This window comes from Aulostomus chinensis, chromosome 14 (assembly GCF_037954235.1).
Source record: "Aulostomus chinensis isolate RoL2024-O1b breed Wild chromosome 14, RoL_Achi_v1.0, whole genome shotgun sequence".
Taxonomy (NCBI): Eukaryota; Metazoa; Chordata; class Actinopteri; order Syngnathiformes; family Aulostomidae; genus Aulostomus; species Aulostomus chinensis.
Window position 1 is genome coordinate 17,127,988 of NC_141333.1, and position 24,690 is coordinate 17,152,677.

The 24,690-nt window shown below is 42.2% G+C and overlaps 1 protein-coding gene across 8 annotated transcripts in view; it reads right to left on the reverse strand.

Annotated features, from left to right (window-relative positions):
* The window catches only part of celf5a (cugbp, Elav-like family member 5a), a 207,090-nt gene that overhangs the window by 17,587 nt on the left and 164,813 nt on the right, over positions 1-24,690 (reverse strand). For 3 of the 8 annotated variants that reach the window (XM_086223557.1, XM_086223556.1, XM_086223555.1), the window contains exons 4-7: positions 23,177-23,305; positions 17,824-17,903; positions 9,565-9,711; positions 1,432-1,576 (exon numbers count right to left, since the gene is read on the reverse strand). In XM_086223557.1, coding sequence (XP_086079683.1) covers positions 1,432-1,576; positions 9,565-9,711; positions 17,824-17,903; positions 23,177-23,305 — 501 coding nt within the window. Of the gene's footprint in view, positions 1-1,410; positions 1,577-9,564; positions 9,712-17,823; positions 17,904-23,176; positions 23,306-24,690 lie in introns of all 8 variants that reach the window. The other 5 variants (XM_086223553.1, XM_086223551.1, XM_086223559.1 and 2 more) reach the window with 3 other exon arrangements.

Genomic DNA, 24,690 nt, shown 5'->3' on the forward strand with positions numbered 1-24,690 from the left:
CTTTCCTGACAATACAGAACTGATTTTGTCTTTCAAGTTGCACAAACAGCTCAAACAACAATATTATCAGACAGGGACCGTCATGCCATTACGCACGGAGCTCCTTGCAAAATTGTTGCACAATCTTTCATCAGCACCATTGTGTTGGAAAATACAGGTACGCACGCTGAACACAAACAAGTGAATGGTCATACTCTCACTGATTTATCCATTGAAAAATAATCCAGTATTAAAAAAAAACGAGGCTTCTCAGGGAGACTGGTAATCACCCTCTTTGATCGATGGCGCCAGTCCAAAAGCTGCACACCTGAGAACATCAACGTGAATATTTGACGGACGGGATGCTCATCCGACATTGCAACCAACTGCACATATGCTGTGCACATGCTTGATGACGAGGTTCATATAGAACCCTGAATATATGAACATTGTTTCCACACCTGGTGTGCTATCTGTTCCATACATTCAAATTCACTGAGTGAAATAAAGCAAACAGGCGCGTAAAGACGACAAAAAAAGGCTTTTTTATTTGGTGTGCGGATAAAAAGTGAGGATGAGTTCATAGTGAAAAGCTTGATTCTTATGATAAAGGAAATCTTGTAGCATTGGTGGCAGTTCTGGCTGACACTGATTGGTTCAAAGTTACCAAAGTCATCACCTTAAAAACTCAATACTGCAGTGTTGACAAAGTAGGTGAGCGTAGCACAACAAAGACTTCGAATGCTGTATTATTTATTTCACTTTGCTTTTGTTGAGTGAAGAATCTAGAAGTTTCCTTTGTCTCAAGGAAAATGAAGCTGTGCTGAATAAGCAAATGTTATGCAGTGGGTTGGTATTTCAAAGTCCTTCCCCTCCGTCTGTAATGTATCTACGCAGGAGGTGTTTGTTATGGAAAACAAGACCAACTACATTCAGATCATGCGCGAGTGCTTCAAAGCACAAGGTCAAAATACTGCAGGGAAATTAGCGTCTTATCTATAAACGTACCTTTTGATATTCCTTATTCTGCTGTTACTATCCCCAAATATTGTCTGCATTCATAAACAACATAAACATGCAAATCCCACTGACTGTACTTTTTTAGTCCCTCCAGTGGAATAATTTTGGATTACCAGTAAGCAGGGACTCTTTTGGCCTTGCTGCAGCCCTACATCTTTGTTCTCAGACTGCAGGCTCGCACACACACACACACTCACAAACTTGTGCAGACTTTACTGAAAATACAAACTGACCTAGACACACACACACACACACACACACACACACACACACACACACACATACACACAAGTCTCCGTACAATTAAGACATTAAATCAAGCACATAGACACCCTGCTCCTTGCATCACTAACCCTCTCTCCAGCCACAAACACACTCACAAGACGAAAGGGAATGAAACTGAGTGCTCACCCAAGGTTTGATGAAACTCACCCGACACCGGGGTCATGGGAGTGGGCGGGAGGCTGTTGATGTTGAGCGCCCCCATCTGGTGGATCTGCGTGGCAGGGAAAGCCACACTAGGTGTGAGGTAACCTCCGTGGCTTGCTGCCATGATGGCTGCCTGCTGCTGCATGAGCTAAAGAAGAGGGACACGGAAAATGGGTGGAGGAAAGGAGGGTTGGGTGAGGTGTGTGAGGGAGGAGGAGGCAGGAGAGGTGAGGAGAGGACACAGAAACATAACAAGGGGAGAAGAGAGGGTGGGATGTATGTTGAAGATGATGGATGGATAGTGCATGGGAAATACAGAGAAAGTAGAGCAGAATAAAAGAAAGGGAAGAAAAAAGAAGCTTGTCAACCTATGTTTAGTGAATCTGTCTATCGTCCCAGCAGGAAGCCTGTCACCAGCTGCAGAAACGATTTAAAAGCTGTCTGTTGGGCTTCTACAAATCAAGACATTGACATGTGCACATTATCTCTGTGCTCCGGGAACAGGCAAAGTTTGCAGAAGAGCTGAGATGCTTTTTTCCCCTCTCCTCCATATGACTGTCAAACTTCGCAACACTGTGTTTAGCTGTATGAAAATGTCACTGTCGTCTTACACCCTCTTCTGTTATTCCCTGGACTCATCTCTTAATTTCGCTGATGAATTTGTAATGACTGTTGCTTGTAGCCTGACATTGATCCAGTTGAAAATTTCATCTCCTTCTCTTTATAATTTATTCTGAAACCACTAGGCCTGTCGCGGGGCTATTTTGCAAACAGAAAACATTTGGGAACAAAGCTTAACTACTGTCTTTGCATTGAAAGTTGTTTTACAGAGTCGTTTTGATCATTTTGACATGATGTTAGAAAAGTCACATTATTTTATAGTACAAATAAAACTAGACTTTTCAAGTACATGTAAACACATTAGTCCAAACACGATCATACTTTTTAAAGATGGACTAACATACCTAAAGAAAGAGAATGGAAAAAGAATGATTCTGGCATGTATGCTTCAACTGGCCACTGCATGTTCTGTAGGTCCTGCTGCAGAATTTAACCATGAAGTATAACAGCACACAGCCAAAGGAGAATAATCATGGCAACCAAAACTAAGGTGGAAACATCGTGGAGAGACGCCGAGACAAACTTAATGCTGCCTCAGCTTAAAGGGTTGTGTGTTTTTCTTCAACAGTCTTTGAGTTTAATCCTGCCATTCGCAAAGTAGGTTATCTTTTTTGGCATGTGACACAAAAGGTGAACCAGAGTAAAGTCTGACTGCCACCAGCTGTAAGGGAGTATACAATGTTATATAAACAATATGATATACAAAAAATTGATTCTTCCCTGTTCAAGTATAGTAGAACAACAGTATGACCTAATTAAAGTACAACTATTAACTGGACTGTGACTGTGCATGCAAACCCACTTTGAATCCCGACCCTGAGGCATTAACTCTACTTTTAAAGCAGGTGTAATGAGCAACTCTGATTCCAGGCCACGCTGGTAATACAGTGTGTTAGCCAAAATAACAGAGATCAAATCAATAGTCTTTCATTCACTATGCATTTCTATTCATCAGGAATTGAGAAGCGAGAGCTGAAGCTATTCTCCATCAAATGCAGCGTACGGTGTTTGTTATGCATAGAATGTTCTCACATACACCTGCACTGTATAAACACACACACACACACACACACACACACACACACACACACACACATACACACAACACACATGAAGAGCAATAGAGACTATTTGAGTTTCCGCACTCAGCTTAAAGTCTCCCTGTGCAAACCGCATGCTGAATGCTTAATTCAGAACAAAATCCATCATTGTACCATGGCTTTTGCAGCTTGTGAACTGGTGGGCTTACCTTGGGAATCAATAATCTTTTGCAGGCTATGTAGCTGCAAATCAGGCATGCAGACCTGTGTGGTATTGGAATACAAACACAGTTGGACCAACCTCTTGCCCTCGTCTCTGCATCTGTTTAATACTGCATGGCTGCGATATGTCAGGGGAGCTGATGATCGCCGTGGCCTGAGACTGACTCGTATAAGCAGGAATCAAATTCCTCTGCCACTGGCACTAATGCTAATGATGATATTGTGAGACAGTGAAGCTATAGAATGCCACACTGCTTGTATTTGCATGGGACCCGGCAATGTAGAAACCAATTATTTTCCCTCAGCGCCCCTGTCAGGTAACCTGAAAGCGGCTGTCCCGCTACAGAATGCCCAGCGCTGGCATCTCATCCATTAGCCACATGCCTTGCCACTGCTATCTATTAACGCCTTTTGTCATTTGCATAATTTTATCAACGTGACAAATGGGGTTCATCCGTTTCTTTCCAAATAAGATGAATTGAGCCTTTAAGGGGGCATGGCTGCAAAAGGCAGCACGGGCACAAAAACTGAACAAAAGCAATGACACAGAAACAAACAAAGAGGTCTTCGGGATCTGGGGCTCTCCTGCTTTGGCAATGGTGTGACTGCCCCCGCTATTAGGATGTGAATAGGGTTGGACTTCAGGATGAAGGGTCTGACTGGCCTGGTATTACAGAATAAACACACTGTCACACCACTCACGTTTTTTTTTTGTGTGAGTGTGCTTTTCTGGGCACTGCTTGCTTTAAGAGAGGACAAGGGACTGACTAGACTAGACTCGCGGCTGATTGTAACAAGCTAGAAGCTTATTCCTGTGGGTCTTAAGAGTAGGTGCTACACGAGTATAAGCAAATACACGTCTTCCACCTGTTTCTCATCCACTGGACTGGGGCCCATATGTAGGCTGTAAAATGCTCTTTGTTAGGGAATCTAAAAATACAACAGTAAGTATGCGCTCAAATCAGACAACGTTTTTAAACATAAGAACAAAATCAGTTAGGGGGTCTTATAAGATCCATCTTCAAACAACATCATCGATTTGAGAGGCTCAGTTTGGCGAACCAACAGTAATGTTAGACTGTGGGGCAGCAAATAAGGGAAAAGTTCTTGAAGTGAACACCCACAAAATATGAAAGGAACTGTTTGTTTTTAACTGTATTATTTAATTCCAGGGATCCTGTATGAATAACTAAATGAGGGGAGTCATTAATACAAAATAGATTATCAGATTAGAATAAAAAAGATAACCCAAAACACCTTCCTTTTCTCTGTGTATTTTTGAAATGGGATGAGCACCCGAGTCTAAAATAACTCAGTCAGTGCATCCTTCAGATGGTCATGGGTGACAACGCTATCATTCATTGATCCTTCTTTCAAGTTAAAATGCAGAAAATCAGGAGACCCAAGCATTCAAGTATATTGGAATCTAGCAGTTAATACAAACTGGCTATGAAAAAAAAAAACTACTACTACTACTAATAATAAAGCACAGAAAGGGAGGTGGTTTTGCTGACAGAGATATTCAAAGTCATTCTATTTCATACTTTCCCCTTCTTTTTTCTTTCAAAATTTCAAAGGAGTTATATTGAAAAGCCATTCCCATTTATTTATTTATTCATGCACTACCCAGCAGATAGCAAAATCTCTGGCGGAGAAGAGCCGACTCTTCGTCATCACACACAGCCTTCCCTGCTTCCTCTTGAGAAGAAAGGGACAGGGAAGAAAAGGCAGACAGAAACAAGAGGAACAAAAGGGAAGCGTGTGAGATGAAAGGGAGCAAAGAAATTTGCACGAGCTCCAGCAGCATTCATTTAGTGTCAGACATCTGCTTTTTTATTGCAACCTGATGGCATTACTCTCCCCTGGTGCCAGCAGGCAATCACCTCTTTATCACATGGCAATTATCTCTGTAGCGCTGCTCTGTGACTCGCTGACTCTCAGCACTGTCACATGTGACCCCTTATAGTCCAACCAGCTGGGGAGGGAGGGAGGGAGGGAGGGAGGGAGCAGGAGGGGGGGGGGGTGGAGAGACAAAGAGAGGCAAAGTGACTGGAAAAGGTTGGAAAAATGAGAGAGAGAGAGAGAGAGAGAGAGAGAGAGAGAATGAGTGGGTCAATGAGGTGAACTAAAAGACTAAGGACAGAAGCTCAAGGGCCTCGTTTGTTACCCCCCCCCCACATACAAGCGAGCTGTGTTTCCCCCGAAAGATTTTAATAGGTTTTTCATCTTTGATGCACTTTGTAATGTGTGCACACATACAGTTGTCAAGAGACAAGCAGAAGGCAGCTAAACCAGGTCACACACATATGTGAGTGTGCGCGCGTGCATGTGTGCGCAGTAATCTTTCACCATCATGTCTTGCATGTTGAAAAAAAAAAAAAGTGAATCCCTCCAACAGGGGGAGATGTTTCCTAATGTGAGTTTACAGTCATCGTCGTCGTCATCATCATCCTCCCTCTCATCCACCCACGCACACAGTCATTATTAGCACCAAGTTAAACCGTTTTCTCTCCTCTCATTTATCTATCTCACACTCAGTCTGATGCATCTTTCAGAGGAGCATGGAGCTGGAGGTGCCTTTCAATCACAAAACTTCTCCCTTGTTCTCTGACACAGCATGAAATCCACCACCTAAAGAGACCAAACAAAAATGGATGTCTGCTCAAAGATACATGACTTCAGAAGGCAGAAGAAGAAAAGCATCTCACATCAAATCTAATTATGTACAAATATGATGTTTGTTTCTTGAAGGGGAAATACAAAATGTAATAAAAGCTGGTTTTACTACTTGCATTCAGCCGTTCTTGGGAGAAGTATTATCACTCACACTCAAAATGAAACATGGAATCTCACTCTATCGTTCTCCCTCTACTTGTGTTTTATGAAATCACCTTTTTGCAAATAGGATGTCTCCTGTCAGCGCACACTAGCATCCGTGTCTATCAAAAATGGTACATTTCTCAATTTTGTCAGTTTTGTACCCCTACAATTTACCCCTCCTTCTCCTGGTTTGACTAAAATCCAATTTACTGGCTGTCAGCTCAACTCTATAATCCTATCCAGTGCAGTAGTGGAGAGGTAGCTCTTTGAATTTACCATTTACTGTACTCCCTGGTTATAGCTATATATACAACCCCCCCCCCCCCCCACCCACCTCTGTATTCTATACTTTGCCACCTCCTCTTCACTTGGCCCGTGTATATGGAGAGTAGGCGTACATGTAGTGTGTCTTTAGAGATAAAGTCCTTTTTCTGTCACTGCAGGTTTTTTCGTCTTTGGGGACTGTGTGTAGTTTATCTTGCCATAAAGAAACATTTATCGTATCACTTCAGCACATTCCCGGTGGCTACGGGGGAATCAAGGCTGTAAACCATATGCATGCAGCCACCACCAAAGACTCTAATGTAATCATAACTACGGTGCATGCTGGACACCCACACTTTAAGAAAACTAATATTTCCTTTTATTAGGTACGGGGCCTACAGTAGCAGTCCGAACCTGTATTTGGACTCATTAAAGATACCAGAACATCACTGATAATCTATTACTGCTGCTTGTACACTCATTATTTCATCAAAAGTTAGGGAGAGCTTATCTCCAAGGTTGCCTTGCCTTGGAGTTTCTTCACAGACTTGCTGTATTTTTCTGAATTCATTATAAGCAGGTACATGGCATCCACAGTGATTCATAATACAAGGAGAATTTCACCTTCACTAACATCATTCATGCAGTATAATCTTTGGTTCCAGAAACGACATACCTGCAATTTCTCCTTTAATTTTAATGGTAATTGATTCTCTCTAATGCTGAAGTATCCGCCGTGCCCTTGTTACTTTCACTCTGAACTCAATTTCCTAGCATCATCCTCTTTGTCATGTTATATGGGTATGTGTGTGTGTGTGTGTGTGTGTGTGTGTGTGTGTGTGAGGGAGAGAGAGGATGAGAGAGAGAAAGAGGGAGAGAGAGAGAAAGAGTGCATTTGCTGCATGGTGTGTTTGAGTGTGTACATTCTTGTATGCATCTGTATGAGTCGACACGGGTCTCTGCCACTGTAAATAAGAGTCACGGCCAACCTGTGCAGGGCACAATTGTCTCCCCGCAGACCGCCACTGCTTCAACCACCCTTTAAACATTTGCATTTCTCCACATTTCCTGGGAAAGGACTGCATTTCATGAATGGTAATGAAGGTGGGAGTTTTACTGGAGAGAGCACAAGAGATGGCCTCGCAATTACTCTGGGATGGTCAATTTGCACATTTCACACTGAGTCCCATGGCTGTGATATGAAAATGAGGGCAATGGATAACCCCCCCAAGACCTAGGTAACATCAACAATTAATCCTGGCATTTAGAAACAGCAAAAATACTATATATCTTTTACAGTAAAATAAAAACAGAAAAATGTATGAGGTTCTTCCTTCTCAGTAAAAACGACTGGGTGGATGTTCATGTAATTGTGTCATGATCCGTATTTAACGACTGTATTGGGGCCAATGTTTTACCTATGCACTAAATCCTCCAGTTCATCTCAAGCTGCCTTAAACAGTATGAGTGTGTGCATACATTCATGTGCGTATATGCGTGTATGTGCGCTGCCTCAGCAGGGAAGAAGAAAGTTGGTTGGAGATAAGTTGAATATTCTCAAATGTGGCCCCCGAAGCGCCGCACAGCCCTGAAGGGAGGCAGGGGGGTGATGGAGGGGGGCATGGTGAAAGGGCCTGCATAGACTGTCTGAAGTCATCAAAGAGCCGAGGGTCTGCTGTGTGCGTATGGTTCCATGCCCTGGGGAGGGATATGGTGGGCGAGGGTAGGAGGGCAGAGGGAAGCTGATGCAGGGGGTGGAGGGTAGCGGCTAACTACATGTGTGCAGAGTGAAGTGAAAGCCAGGATGTAATGGAATTTTGCCGCTTAATAGGAGGGAAGAGAGGTGCTGATGGCAATGGTGATTATTGAAGCTAAGATCCTTTTATTCACTGCAAATACATGCAAGTTTTTTTTTTTTTTTAAAGCCATTAACTTCCACAAATAAATTAAAAAACAGATTGAAAATAGGGTACAATAGAAATCAGCATAGAGGGCAGTGAATATGTTTCAATGGGTAATTTTTATTTGAGCTTTTGCTCTCGTCTGTTTTGCAGTCTCAAACCGGGCTGAACCATGGTGGTGAACAAACATCCAAGCATCGGGCCATAGATGCACCAGAAATTGCACCATCAACAATTTTCTCTCTGGTTTGACTTTCCGTCAGTGCCGACCGGCGACAATACCCACAAACACCCGAGCACTTACTGCAGGGTCGTTTTAGCCTCGACTGAATTCTGATTAAACCCTTTCCCACTGCAGACAAAACCAGATGTTGGCAGGTTTTTTTTTTTTGGTAAGTGGAAAATAGACTTTCACTTATAATTATAAAGCAGAGATCCCAACACAGAAAAGTTCAATAACTACTGAAATATCCAGTCACCTAGATGGTCTGATGCCACACTCTCCTGGCTGAAAATGGGCAAATTTTACACAGTTACTACAGACATCTTGGTTACCTCAAAAATAGTTTCCTCGACTCTTTATTTTGACAAAAATGTGTACAAGTATTTGATTGATGCATTTGAATCCGTGATTTTTTTTTGGCCACTCGGGGGCAGCAAAAACAAGCTATGGACACAGCACTGACATATCATTGCTTTTTATGTTGAAATAGCAAACAGTCTGCTCCCACACACTCAGGAGATAGAGAGCAATATTAGCATTCATCCGGCATCGTGTACCTGGCCACCTGATAAATGGAGCCAAGTATTCACTCTCCTTTTAGCTCTGGTTTGCACTTCCCCAACTCCTGTGGGGACTATCGTCCTCTGTAGCTGCTAAATGCTCCACTGTGTTCACCAGCTAGTCACTAACTTTGTCTGATGTTTGCTGCTTGACAGGTGGCGTATGGTTGATTTTTAGAACTTCCTGCAGAAAACTACCCAAACAATGAGCTGCAGCTGTAGACGGGTAATTTTCTGTGGGTTCATCTCTTAAAGGAACGCTTTTAATATATGTTTCAGCATACCAACGCGTACAAGAAACCACTTGTGATTGCATCCATTACTCTAATTCCTACATGTTTCTAATGCATAATATATGTCAGCGCTCTACAATTCTACAATTTCATTTGGCAGACACTTTTGTCCAAAGGGACGTACAACTCCTGCTCATGTATATAGACGCAGTGTCCATGCTTAGTGTGCTCCATATGTCTTTTCCAACTCACCGAATGTGCGTAAGAGCTGTAGGTGCTGAAGGGAAGGGCAATGGCTGGGTTGAAGATGCCGAACTGGCCAACCATCTGCTGCATACGTCTGATGGTGCGCTCCTTGTCTGTGTCGGCAAACTTGACCACCAAGCTGGAGGAAGCACCCTGAGGCGAGAACAGGAAATCAGAGAACATAAATAGTTTAAACCTTGCTTTGCTGCAGCTGTTTATTGAAATCCAATCCCCAGTGTACATCCTTTATGTGAAAAGGCTGGGCATAATTTGAATATATGGCTGTTATTATTTACTACATATGTTTCAGTCACTAAAAAAGGCTTGAAAAGTTCAATAAATTACAGTGGAAATGTTACTGGTTGTTACTTCTGGTGTATGCTCTGTTAATTAGCAACGGCAGCCGCTGTTAACATCAATACCTACCGAGCTTCTCTAATTGCACGTCAGATTTAGCAACATCATTGCACATTCCTGTTACTGCAGAGAATCATGCAGCTGGCATACATAAACATCAACCCAAAATAGGTATGAGGAGCATAAACATATTCTACTTATTTAATGGCTCTGTAAGCAGATGAGCAGGCATAAACCTTCACTTCCTTCAATCAGTGTTAAACATATGCAGTCAAAGTCACTCAGGGCAAGGCAGCCTCACTGCGCATGACATCAATACTTTATATATTCCCCAAGCTTTCCCTCTGTGGTACATTTACTGTGTGCTACCTTGCTGGTCTGTCCCATAGTTAAGGTTAAAACATCTGCAAAGTAGAATGATTTGGGATAAGAGCTTCAATTGTTATTGTTACCAAAGAGTGCTTATTAAAGTGTTCTTAAAAGAAACTCTAGCTTTTTGGGACAGTTTTTTTGTCTTCTTCTGGCCTCTCTCTTTCTTCTTCTCATCTCCTGCTCATTTTATCCATCCCTTAAACACACTTTCACCTCTTTCTACTGCCCAGTAATGAAACCAGCAGGTGTGTTGGCCACACATCCTTCATTAAGAATCTTCAAATGATTTAGCGTTACAGTTGACCTTTTGTGTGCTCCGCCTCTCCTCCGCTCCGCGCCCCTATAGTGGCCAATCGATCCACATAAAAGGCCGAAATATTACTCTGATCTGACAGTGTACAAAGGTTGTGTGTCAGTCACAATAAGAGGCCCCCTGAAATTGATGCAAGATTGTCAATAGGACTGGTGACTGGTGAAGATGAGATGTGAGATGTGGGGGAGCTTAAAAGGCTAAAGAGGCATTTCTTGGTTGCCGGTGGATTTGGGTGAAGCCACGCAGGAGTAGAACTGGACTATATGCTCTGCTATTATAATGCTAGGTCAATATTACATAATACCCTATTACATAATGTAGCTTTTATTTTCCTGTCTTTGCATTCAGCTGGGGTCTACAGTTTTCTCTTTATGAAGACTTTAAATAGATTTTATTCTCTTCCTCTCTTTCTCCCCACTTGTCTTGCTTCCTGGCTCAATCACAGCTCAGACAGATTGTAGGCGAGCGGTCATTTCACAAGTTGGCTGCCTAAATAAAGGCTCGACTGGGCTGGTCGAGTGATTGACATACTGGCAGGCTGGGACTACCCAATCAAAGTCTTTCAACCTGTACTTCTGCATTTACATCTCAGTCCCTTCAAGGTTAGCTTTGACACAGACACAGATTTTCCGGGTTCCTCTGTTGTGCCCGTCCAGCTTTTTTTGTATCTGCATCATTAACTTTATTATGGTTTAACTTCGGGAGCATCCGGGAAAGGGCAGCGCAAGATCAGAATACAGAGGAGATATGTTAGTTTATATTGTATATATTAACTCCCTCTCACCTTTAAAAAAAAAGCTATAAAAGGCCTACCCTCTTTGATAAGGAGAGCTGAGTGTTCCTGCTTTGCTTTCCTCAGAAGATTCATAATCAGAATCACTTTTCCAACTACAACTAGACACGAGGGTGTATGATGGAAATGTAGTTTATGGTGAATTGACCTGTCTGGTTCTTTAAGAGTCTTGTGTCACTCGCAGAAAAGCTTTTTTCAAGGTCACACTGACACCCCCCCCCCCCCCCCCCCCCACACACACACACACAAACTCCCTCTCCTCTTACTGTCTCTCCATAGGACACTTGATCTTGTGGCTTTTCAGCTAAGCATCCATTCCTACATTTGTTTATCTCCAAGGTTTTCCCACTTAGGCATGTCAGGATATCAGCGAGCAAAATCTCCCTTTCCATAAAGAGAGGAGGATGAAGTGTGAAGTCAAAGTCTCATTAAATTTCTAACCTGCCAAATGTGAGCAGAATCCCCCTGCCGGGCGGCTCCCAGCTGCCAAGAGAGCCACTGAAGGAAGGGGAGTTAAACAGGGAGGATAAAAAGGCACTACTGGGGTTCAGAGGCAAAGGGAAACAGCCGCTTCACACTTGCTGCTCATTGCCTAGAAGGCTTGCACACCAGCGAGTGAAGAAAGAGGATAAAGCTACACGTCCATCAATATATCACATATTTCTTTAACTTGAAATGTTGGCCTGCTTGAATTAGCTCAAGTAGCATCTTATGAAGCCATAACTCCAGAGGAATGGTTTTATTGGCCAGGAGACTGCCCTAAAGTTTGAAAAGGTTATTGCTTTAAAACAGCTGTTTGTACAATTTAGCTGTTCACTTCATCTTGATGACCTTTTGCTGTTGCATATCAGAAATGTGCTGGGCAGTTTCAGGCTGTTGCAGTCTCCTTGATGCAATTACTTCAAGCAGTGGGGTGATGATGTATTGAACAGACAAGTATTTCTCTCTCTCTCTCTCTCTCTCTCTCTCTCTCTCTCTCCCCAAGTCATTATTGTTTAAACAATCGATAGTTTTTTCAGGGCTGTTGCTGATTGTTAGTAACTCAAGCAGTCCAGTAACCAATCATTGTGGCTGATATTAAGTTGCAGCAAACGTTAAAATTTCGGTGTCAAAATTTACAGCGAATTTCAAGCACGAGTCTAACATCCTGAAAAGACAATAAATGTATTGATGAAGTAACTCCGAAGTGCACTGGATTCCCTTCAGGCTTTCACAGAACTAATGAAAAAAATTGCAAAATCAAATTTTACATACTTTTTTCTGAATTATACTTAAGCTTTTTTTTTTTGTGTCTTTCTTTTTAATGATACTTTCCTGGGTATGAAAAAAATAATTGGCTGGCCAATAATATTTCAAATATCTAAACTGATAATTGTCCAAAAGATAAAACAGCTGATCCCTGATGTAGACCTTCTAAAGAAGTAAGATAAAAATGTAAAGTCAGAACATTCCTGTGATATGCTGGCAGTAAACTGTATCTTGTTGAAAATTCAATGAGATTATTATGTTTTTCAGACTGGAACCAGCACCTATATTTTCTATCTGCTATTTATTTATCTTCCCACCATCCTTGTTTTTTTACGTGAAGTATAATGACATATTGATCTATAAATTTAAACAACGTGTCTTGTGAGTATCAAAGCCTAGAGCTTACATGTGTGTTCTCTGTCTGAAACAATAAAGAAGATCCATCAGCCGAGGAATCGCATTCTGACGTTTTTTTTACCCTCTTTGCTCTTCTCATCCTGCTCTCCCTTCTGCAAACTTTACCTCATTTGCTTTCCTTTGTTCTGCTCTTATCCTTCCATCATCCTTCAGTGTTTCTATCTCCGTCCCTGTGTCAGCTGAAATAGCCTCAAACCCAGGCTGAGCTGACGTGGATACGGAGTGAAAATGAGCACGGCTCTGTGGACCTGACCCGCACCCCCCTCGTCTCAGTGTAATTCTGTCTCGGGACTTACTTCCTACACAGCCCTCCTGAATCCTAGCAATTTGCTTTACAACTATAGCGTTTAAATGTTTAATTGAGCCACTCATATCCTGAACTGTGGCTTTGTGTGTGTGTGTGTGTGTGTGTGTGTGTGTGTGTGTGTGTGTGTGTGTGTGTGTGTGTGTGTGTGTGTGTCTGCTTGGGAAGCCTGAGAGATCTTGGTGGTGTATATGGGAGTGGGCTTGAAATATGAGGGGGGAGTTTGATGGAGCTCCATCCAAGGTCTTGTGTTTGACCCACTAATGCACCCCTATAATTCATACGCTTGCTCACACACACACACACACGCGCGCGCACACACACACACACACACACACACACACACACCATCTCAGGATGATCGCTCATATACTGACATTATGGAGTTAGCAATTGCCAGATAATCTTCCAATTGGTGTCCATCACAGTTGAGATCATAGAAGTATAGGTTTCATGTGGGGACACAGAAAAAATGAATGGCTTTTTAAAAATAGCGTCATTCCACCTTAATGGCACTCAAAATGGTTTACAGTGTTCGAGCAAACACACACTACTAACAGTGGAAGCTGGCATGAATGGTGTCAGCTTGCTCATATGGAATTCAGTATCTTACCCAGCATCCAGAGGGCCCAGGGATTGAACCAGTAACCCTCTGATTACAAGTCAGACACTTGACCAAATGAGCACAGTTGCATCTCCACACACATCTATCTATAACTTTGCTTATGTGTTCATTATAGTTTCCTGTTACATGTCGTATACATCTGATCTCACGGATGATATTTTCATGATGCACGTATAGAAAATGTGAGCAGAAGAATAACTAAAATAAGTCATCCATCCATCAATTCTATTTTCTATACCACTTATCTGAGAAGGGTGGGGGGGCTGAAGCCTATCCCAGTTGACATTGGGCGAAAGACAGGGTTCATCGTGGACGTGTGGTCAGTCTGCCACAGGGCCATCAGGAGCAATTGGGGGCCCAGTATCTTGCTCAAGGATACTTCGACATGGTCACCGGGGGAAATGAGGATCGAACCAGCGACCCTTCGGTTCCTAGACCGCCAGTCTACCTCCGAGCCATGCTCACCCCAAAATAAGTAAACAATATTTTTAAATGTCAGGGTTATCATCTACTTCGCAGAGCTCATCTCATTCCCTCCTAATCCACAAAGCTGGTGTTACAAATGTAAAACATGTATGTTACACCAATTTTGCTGTTGTTGGAATTCCTTGGAGACCAGAAAGGACCTGCTAGCTACTGACATTAGCACTGCAACAAATGTAATGTACTGATCTTCCAGTGTGGTATAATTTCTATTGCAATGAAAATTGTTATTGAAACTGACTGTCTTTTTAACGTCCACATCAACAGCAATGTGTGTATCATTAACTCAATACTGACAAACATTTTTTAAATTTCCTGGTTCTTTTCGATTCCAATCTCTGATGACACCCCAGTCAGTCTTTTCCTTAGTTGCTTAGCTGTGCTTAGTTCCTGTTTTATTTTGAAATTCGGCTACATCTTGTCTTTTGCTGTTTTCCTGCCTTTTTTTTGTCACATCAAGAGCAGCGTTCTTCTAGTCTGCTTCCACCAGCAACACAACCTGACCGAATCACGTTAGAATTCTGATTACATAGAAAGCGAGTAAAGCATTTGTCTTCATGTTCTTACATCATCAACAGCAACGTAATGTGTCATATTAACACAAAGCCATGATCCAGTTTTTGTTCTTTTGAAACTAAAAACAAAGAATATCACTGTTATTATCAGTACTGTTAAAAACCTATTGTGAGACACGAGCTGTGCATACTTTACGTCACAGACCTTTTCTCATTCCTACTCACCTCACACATGAGACACATGCAAAATGCCCACTCCCCATCCACATGAAGAGCACAAATATATTCATCTCAAGTCCTCTGAGCTGGAAAATAAGATCAGTCAGAAAGCTTTTGACCTTAGCTCCTGGCTGTACTAGCATGTGACAGTGAAACACAGAGAAGAGCAATATAGAAAAGTGTGTGTATGTGTATTCATGCATATGTCGGCCACAATGTGCCTCTGTTTGTAGACGTTTACGTACGCACACACACACACACACACACACACACACACACACACACACACACACACACACACACACACACAAGCATGCACACACAAGGCCATCCTTTGGGGGATTGGCAGTAGATCTATCAAACTGATTCAGTTAGTTGCAGTTTTAATATTCGTTGCAGTTCAACACCTCAGCTAAGAATGCTATTGGCTGGCCTTTAATCACAACCATCTCCCTCTGGCGCTTCATGAACAGCCTGACAGCAACTATGCACGTGTGCGCACGCACACACACACACACACACACACACACACACACACACACACACACACACACACACACACACACACACACACAGACTGTACTGTATATAAATGCTGGTTCAGTTTGTTTTGTTCTATTATAGCAATTTATTTGATCTATTAGCCTTAGAAAAACAGGAATGAGGAGACTGATATTAATAACTGCCAACAGTTCAGCTCTGAATGTATACTGCATTGTAAGTGAAAAAAAAAAAAGGATGACTTTTTTTACTGTTTTGACCCAACGTCACACACAGGATGTACGGTGCAGGACTTCTACTACATTCACGCTCATTCTGCCCTGAATAGAACCACCCCGCTGAGTCGTAATGGTCCACTGGTGGTCCGCTAATCTCAGTGAGACAGGCAGACTATGCCCTCTCCGCCAGCAGCCACAGGATATGAGATGCTGATCAGATTTCTATAATCAATTTACCAGAGCAGGAGGTATAAATCCTGTCCATTCACTCATTCTCCCTCTCTCTGTCTCTCCCTCTCTCCAATTCCTCCTCCCTCCCTTGCTCTCCTCCCTTCGGCCCCTTGCTTATAGTTAGATGAATAATTCAGCAGCCAATGTGGTGAAAGGTGGAGTAAACAAGTCTATTGCCTAATATCCCAAGAGGCTGCCAAAGAGAGACGAGCGAGGGCAGAGCGCTAGCACAGATAGGGGGTTGGAGCAATAGAGAAGGAGGGTATCTATGGAGAATGGACATCAAGAGTCTTTCCTCATGACCTGAAGTCATTTGCACTTAGATTGACTCAGAGGTTTCACCAAAATGGCACAGCTGGCTTCTAGTACCTTTCTCTACTTTCCTCTCTTGAGCCACACATTGGCAACCATTAATAATGATATCATAAAGTACAACACCACCCCTGCGAGACAGGGAAAGAGTTCAGGGTCCCAGCTTCTGTGAGATGAGAGTTTCCAAAACAAAAATGAGGATAAAAGCTGAGCACGCCTCCGGCCTGTGTACAATGGGGGATGTGATTCTCTGTCCGCATGTCACGGAGAATAACTCTATTCAGGTTTAGAGTGCAGAGTAAGTAGCTTTTATTTTGACAACATCAAGCACACAGGGACAATGCTTAAACATGAGGCACATACAAATGAGCAATCCAGCATCTGTGCTCGTAGTAAATCCAATACTGAGGCAATTCAGAGGACATGGTGTGCTTACATAACAAGCAAATGTAATCTCACACTGGAGTTATATTCACTGATTATGCAAGCAGAACTACTGATTGATGACTCACCCAAAATTCAATTATCATTCTAAATAGTTTTATCTTAAAATTAGATTTGGGTTGCTTTTTTTTTTAATGTACCATGTTAATTAAAGAGACAGAGGACTTTTTCTGGTTGTTACTATTTCCTCCTTTTTAAAGCTTGTATATTCAGGAGGATGTTAAAAACTCAAGTTGGGGGTAAATTCCAAATGAAGATTACAGAGCAAAGTAGACTGATATGTAACTGTTGCACTGGGCAAACGGTTTACATGATGTTAGAAAAAGTTCGAGTAAAACTGGACTTTTAAACACCATGGTCACATAGAAGTCATACTTCCCGTTGCTGGACTGACGTACAGTACCTAGATAATGCAGTTATTAATCCAATGACTTTCAATTGGCTGAAAACTGGCTGAGGTGCTCTGCACACGTTCTACAGGTCCTGCTGTAGTATTTAACTCCAAAGTCAAACAGCCTGTGGGTCAAGAGGGGTGTCATCATGGTGGGTGGTTGAGCCTCCTCCGCCCCCCCGCCCCCCCCCCCCCCCCCCCAAAAAAAAAATTCACATCTCTGGACAGATGCAGAGACAATGTCTGGATGTAATGCAAAAAGGTGAACCAGAAGAAAGGTTGACTGCAACCAGCAGTAAGGTGGCATACTACCATCTACAGTTCCGGAGGTTGATACAATCTCATCATAGACTTGGACAATGACAGTAGTCCAACAATCAAAGCTTGTTGCAACTGTGCATGTAAATCCACTCACTGTGTGTGTGTGTGTGTGTGTGCATGTGTGTGTGTGTGTGTGTGCATGTGTGCATGTGTGTGTGTGTCTGTCTGTCTGTGATGTGTGGGAAAGGGTTGTGCACTTACAGGCATGGTCTGGCTTCCGTGGAGGGCGCTGATCGCAGACTGGGCCTCAGTATGTGTGGAGAACTTGACAAAGGCGCAACCTGGAAGAGAGAATAGAAACGCAGAGTTTATACACGTTATCAATCAAGTACCATGTAAGTGCAAACATCAAGTGTACATCAGTAGAGATTGTTGAATTATATCTGACACTACACACATCGCTGTGCAGGACGAGGCTCCGACTGCATCCACTCGGAAGCTGTGGGCCAAAAGAGTTCACTGATGAAGCAGAAAAAGCATGCTATTTAGCAGCACATGCCTGTATGTGCATATTAAATACCAGCTCAACTGGCTGGACTCATAATGAGTTCATGTGGAAAGCATCCAGCACAGACATTCTGATCAATATTTGCAAATATGAGAACATCTGGCCAAAGGCCAAAAACCACAGAACCGAAACTCTTAGCTCTAATGTCCTTCATATTAGTCAGAGATTGTGGCTCAGTAATAGTTCAATTATTAAACTGAAGGTACAGAACGAGCAAATCCTAGTGCTTATGCCAATTTTAAATCCCACTGGATAGAATAAACTAAAATGAAACAAAGATTCCACAGCTAACTCATACAGTACTTTAATTATTTTTGATGAATAGTACAACTACTTCTCACTGCAGGCGTTCATGCAAAAATCTTGATGCAGGTGTTTCCCAGGATGCACTGGGTTGAAAGCCGAGACCACTAGAATTAATCTAATTGGTTACTTAAGTCTTTAAAAACAGTTCTTACTTTTCTTTTCTTTTTTTACAGAAACTGAGAAATACTGAAAGGGTGCAGGCTGAATTGACAGATGACGTTTAATTGATGGAGGTATCAAATGAAATCTTTCATTGACACATTTGAGCAGTTAATCTTTCCCGTCTTGCTTATTTGCTTGTCTGTAAATAATTTATCAAATGTAAAGTGGAAGATTGAAAACTCACAAGAACACAAGCAACACTTTCCCTCAGAATCAAGTGAGAAATGAACCTGGCTCGGTTGCAGTGAGACAGCAGTACTAAAACCACTCCACACACATAATTATACCCCTCCTTTTAAAAAAAAAAAAACTTAATTTCATTTTATTTTAAGGTTCTATTCTTATTTAATCTTTCTATACTTTACGCTCCTTATCAGCTATCCTGTTTGACCCAGCCGCCCCGCCATTCTTCCTCTCTTAATGGGCTTACCCCTGTGGACAGCAGCCAATCAAGATGCCCATTCAGCAGTCAAACCAAAACCCTCTATTGAGATATCGATAAAAAAGGAGCTCTGTGTGACCTGCGCAAGGACTTTGCTACAGTACTACAAAGTATACGCAACTATTATTAAGCATTTATCTGCTCATACATGCTGTGCAAGTCATCCCTTGTGAACGAATGTGAACTGTGGAATAATTATGGAGGATAAAATAGTGTGATGTCAAGCTTAATTCTCTACAAATAGTAGTTTTCAGAATCCTAACAACCACTTATTCAATAGCTATACCACTTATCCTGTAGAGGGTTGCAGGAGGGGTTGCTGTGAGGCGATGCTGTTCTAGTGATAACAACCGTTTGATGATCAAGTGCAAAAACACAACGTTGAATATGATTGGGTATTAGACAAAAAAAAAAACCCCATCTATTCAGAAACAAAAGATGAAAACAAGAGCAGTGTGTGGTGTTTTGAGTGATTCAACCCAGAAAGTTAATATTCATACACAAAGAATAGATATCACAGACCCAAAAAGAGAAACGCTGCTTCTCTTGGCTGGCCCAATCCTAACAGAGGGGACATTTGAATTGTTTTGACATCCATCTTTCCTCTTCCCCTCCTCTTCCAACCCACTGCAGAGTCAGAACGCTCTGGCTTCAAACCCCCTTTAGATATAATTCCACAACAATTTCCATAAGCACTAGCCGGGGAATAGGCTTTAGAAACTTGAAAAACCACTAGTCTCTTTGCTCTTTGCTGCATGTCAGAGGGAATTGACGTCTCCAAAAGTTTTGGCTGTCTCTTTCAAGCCATTAGGTAGAAATCTCCTACACAGTGTTACGATAACCTTAAAGCAGGAGGAGTTTAGAACTGATTATGAAGGGGATTCTTCTAAATACCGATGCCTCTACATGACCTACATCACACAGGACTGTCACGGAGAAGACTTCTGTGTGCTTATGCTAAATGACCCTCTTCCAGTCAGATTTACCCGAGACATCAGATATGATTTCCACAGTGAGTGGAATGATAGCCAGGAAAATCAAGCAGGAGATTTTTCATTTTGAAAACAGAAGATCCTACTAGCATAGGATCACTAAACATCAAGAGAGGAGAATCAAACGAGGGACAGTGTTGGAGCCCTGTGCAAACACGTGCCTGAACCTTGGTTGGTCATTCAAGAGATGAAGCGATCACTGGATTCAAAACTGGTCTTGAACTGGTTGTCTTCCCCCTCTAAAGGGTTGAGATCTGTCCATTTACTCACTGTATGTGTACTCTCCAGGAAGGCAAAGATCATTGTGGATTTTCCGGTCTTACTTTTATTACAGAATATTTATGCTGGCCTTCCGACCAAGCTGTTGGGGAATTATTATGAAGAAGCATTGCTACTGAATGTAGGGAACAATTTAGTCCAAAATAAAATAATAGTTACCATTACTTGAAGTCTTAAATGTAAATTAAATGTTGTGTAAAATGAATGTTCCTTGTAGCTTCTTATGCCGCCGTATGTCAAACTTTTGATAAGATTCAGCTGGTTTGTTACTTATCAGCCATCTGGCAAAATGACTTTCATGGAGTGTAAAGATCACCAGGCTTTGGGATCAAGCTACATTCAACTATTTACAGTACACAATATATAACTTTATTCTGTACTAGCCCGTACAGTATCTGGGGATATGTGCAGCACAGCTACATGCAGCATTGACCTTGCAGACCTACATAAGCGTAGATTTTGGCAAAAATCCAAATAAACAGCGTAACATTTAGTTCTTCGAGACTGTTACAAACGTCTTGATGGTTTTAACCTATTTGTGTTTTCGCAATAAATAAGTTAACATTTTGTTTTACAGCCAAAGTAAATTATAGCAAAAAAATCGTGCAAAGAAGTATAAGTGTTCAGTCATGTCAACCAAGTAAATACTTGAGGATATGACATTTAGGAGAAGGAGTGAATTAATAAGACATGAAGAAACTCTAAGTCTGAATCAAATTGTGACTTATTCATGGGTTCCTTTTTTGAAGAACACGTTTGTACTTTGCCTACTTATGACATCAACCTGAGCTTCTGACACATCCACATTACATCGTATGACCAAAGTGTTCGTGCTGTGTTATTATTGCTACGTGACAACAACACAGATTTGGAACCACTGCGGGGGAAAAAATGTCGACATGGAGTTTATGCAAATCAATTCCACCTCCAACCACAATGTGGACTGTAATGGCAGAGGGGTGCTGTTTTTTTTTTAAATTCAGAACAAGAATATGGTAGCTCAAGTGTTGTTCTGCATGAATTACAAAATAAATTGATAATATAGATTATTGAGCCATATCACTCTCTGTGTGTGGCAATTTTCTGTTGCCATGTTCAGTTTCGTATGGATTCGACCACACGGCGAGGAGATAAGTGGACTTGGAAGTAGGGATATTTCTTCATTTAATAGTAAGATTACAACTTTGCAGACAACTATAACATATTGACGTCCTGGGCCAAGTTTAGCATGATTCATGAAGCATTTTACTGTGGGAAAGATGTTCTTCTTCCAAAGCCTCTCCCACACTGAACATCATCAATTAAGCTACCACTTAGTGTTGCACGTAAGTTCAGTTGTCTTTCTTTCTTTATCTTTCTTTCAGCAACTACACGTTCTTGATCCGATTGTCTGGTGGTGGTGGGGTATATGAAAAACTGCAGAATTGCAAACTGTAGACTGAAGTAGCTGGCATTTTAGCGAGGGAGCCATGACAGCTGGCAACACGAATGCAAGTTCAACATTCAAACATCCATCCATCCATCCATTTTCTTCCACTTATCCTGTTAAGTGTTTGGGGGGGGGGGGGGGCTGGAGCCTATCCCAGGGGCCCTTGGGTGAGAGGCGGGGTTCACCCTGGACAGGTCACCCATCGCAGGGCCAACACATAGAGACAGACAACCATTCACACTCACAGTCACACCTACAGTCAATTTAGAGTATCAATCAGCCTCGTCCCCTCTTGATGTCTTTGGACTGTGGGAGGAAGCTGGAGTACCAGAGAGAACCCACACAGGAACAGGGAGAACATGGAACAGGGCTCGAACCCGGAACCTTCTTGCTGTGAGGCGACAGTGCTGACCACTGCACCACCGTGCCGCCCTCATTCCAACATTCGATTGCGTCTTCTTCCGACATTATAAAGATAGAAAAATCTGGTTTAGTTTTCTTTAACATGAACTTCAAACCTGGTGGTTCCATTTTCTTTCTGCTAAGATGATAACAGCAGGCTAATACAGTCCGAAGCATGAGTTTGGCCAATTAATGTTGCCTGAGCAGGGTGCGATGGCAAAACTCGCTCACTGAAACCAGCACAAGATTATCTGAAGTTACACTCTAAAAGTTTTTCATTTATTAGAAAAAAATAGAAAAAAGGGGGAAAAAAGCACATTTATGTGTAGTTATTACTGTTTTTTTCACCTAAACTTTTGTTGATGTGCCCTCTGCATTACTTTTGTAGCAGTAAAACCTACTTTAATTCCAGGATCGGTTTCCTCCCATATCCTTCTTCTAACATTGACTGTAAAGCTGATTTTTTTTCAAAGTGTATCTTATCTTTGTCACATTTTCACCCCTGATGAGTTTGCATCCCTGATCCATATAACCTCCACAGGAAAAATTGCTTGAGAAAATTGAGCGCAGTGCAGAATAGAAATCATAGCTTTATAATACTTTTTTTTTTATGAGACACCTGTATATGCTGAGATCGACTTTGTGATGGCAAAGTCAGCATTTTAAAATGACTTTCATTTAAGTGATTCCAATTACTGATAAACTGGGTGTCCTGTTCTGCTGGTGGCTTGTGTGTGCGGAGTATAGATGCTGTGCTTTTAAATCAGGTATTTGCATCTTTATCACAAATTAAACTCTTTCAAAAGCATCATCCAAACATATTGGGATCATAAATGATTTGTATCACTTCCCTGAAGCTGTCAAGAACATCAAACAGTGTGGTGAAAAAAATGTCATAATTACGTGAAAAAGCAATTTGACCCATATCTGATGCATGTGTCACATGTATTTTACACACCCCTGCTCACTCCCCAACACTGTCACTTTTCTGTCAGTGACCTAAATAAGGCTGACAACTGTATCGTGGCTCCTACCTTTGCTGTTGCCGTCTGGACCTCTTAGGACCGTGCATTCCTCGATGACTCCGTAGGGTTCGAAGAGGCGGTAAACATCTTCTTCAGTTTGTTGTTTGTTCAGCATCCCAACAAACAACTTCCTGTCTTCTGGAACAAACAACGAGAAAACAGGTTAAATTAAACCTTTGACCTCCAATTTGAACATACGGTAGTTTAAATCTCATTACTGTTTGTTGCAAAGAATGTCTTTTCACACCAAATACAGGACATAGAAATTCCCTGAGCTTTGGTACAGTAAGTGCCTATTTAACCCTGACCGGGTTTGGGTCAAAGGTTATAATCCCTTTTCCAAGACTGATCATTTTAATCTCTAATATAAGTGAGTTTATTCCCACGCGGGGAGATATACAGTGGCTACTAGGGGTAAGTGAGTGGTCAGGGGCTGCAGGGAGAAGCAAGGAGAAGACTAATGAAGAGGTTTCACAGACACACACAAACACACACAGACCCAAGACAATGAGCAAGTCTTTGGTCCTTTAAAAGCATCAGGGGCTCCAGGCAGCTCTAGCCTCCCACACAACAATACTGTACCAGCTGGAAACTCATGCGCCCTCTCTCTTTTACTCACGCTCCCTCTTGGTCTCTCGCTTCCCCCCCCCCTCCTCTATTCATCTCTCCTTTTCTTTCTTCCTGGCTGATTCCACATTTTCCCCCCTCGTTCTTTTTCAACTGCCTCCCTCCCTTCCACTCTTTATCTCTTTCTTACTCTACTAATTGCTGCTGATCCAGTGTTTTTTGTGTAGCCAGAGAAATATTTCAGCGTGCTCTTCAGTGAACAATAGCGTGTCTCTCCTGCAAGCAACGAGCGCTGGGAGACATGCCATGAATAACGCTGACTTTTCAATAGATAGCCTATACACTACTGAGTTCTGTTAAATGCTGTGGGATGTGATCTTTACCTTGACCTGCCACACTGTGTTTACTGATGTACTCTGGCCTTCTATGATTAATGCTACACTGCGGTGAGTCTCTGCTGGCGGCAGAAGCACTAAAACCTTCCCTTTATACAGATTGTTTCTCCAACTGTGACCTGTGAAGTCACAGTGGAGGGACTGAGTGAGAGGCAGGACTAGCGGCAGCCGCTGTGAAGAGGTTGAGAGCAGCAGGAATCGCTGCCAGAGGTATTGCACAGTATCAGGGTGACCTGTGACGACTAGCGAGTGTGTCATGTTGTTGTTCCCTGACCCATACACAAGCCGATACCGACATTCCTGCAGCCTATGTGCGCAGACACGGCAGCCAGCAATGGTTTCAGCACTCAGCACCACAAATGATGCACCTATAAAATAATCACCCATGTCAGAGTGTTGTCTAGGGAGGGGCGTCCCTGGTGCGGGCTCCTTATTGCAAGTGGCAGGATCAGAGGCTATGTATCAAAATGGAAGAGATGCAATGTGACATCTGTCAGGGTGGATTGGAGAGCATTTATCTGAAAAAAAAGGAAAGCCCTGAACTGGAAAATGAAAGGCCGA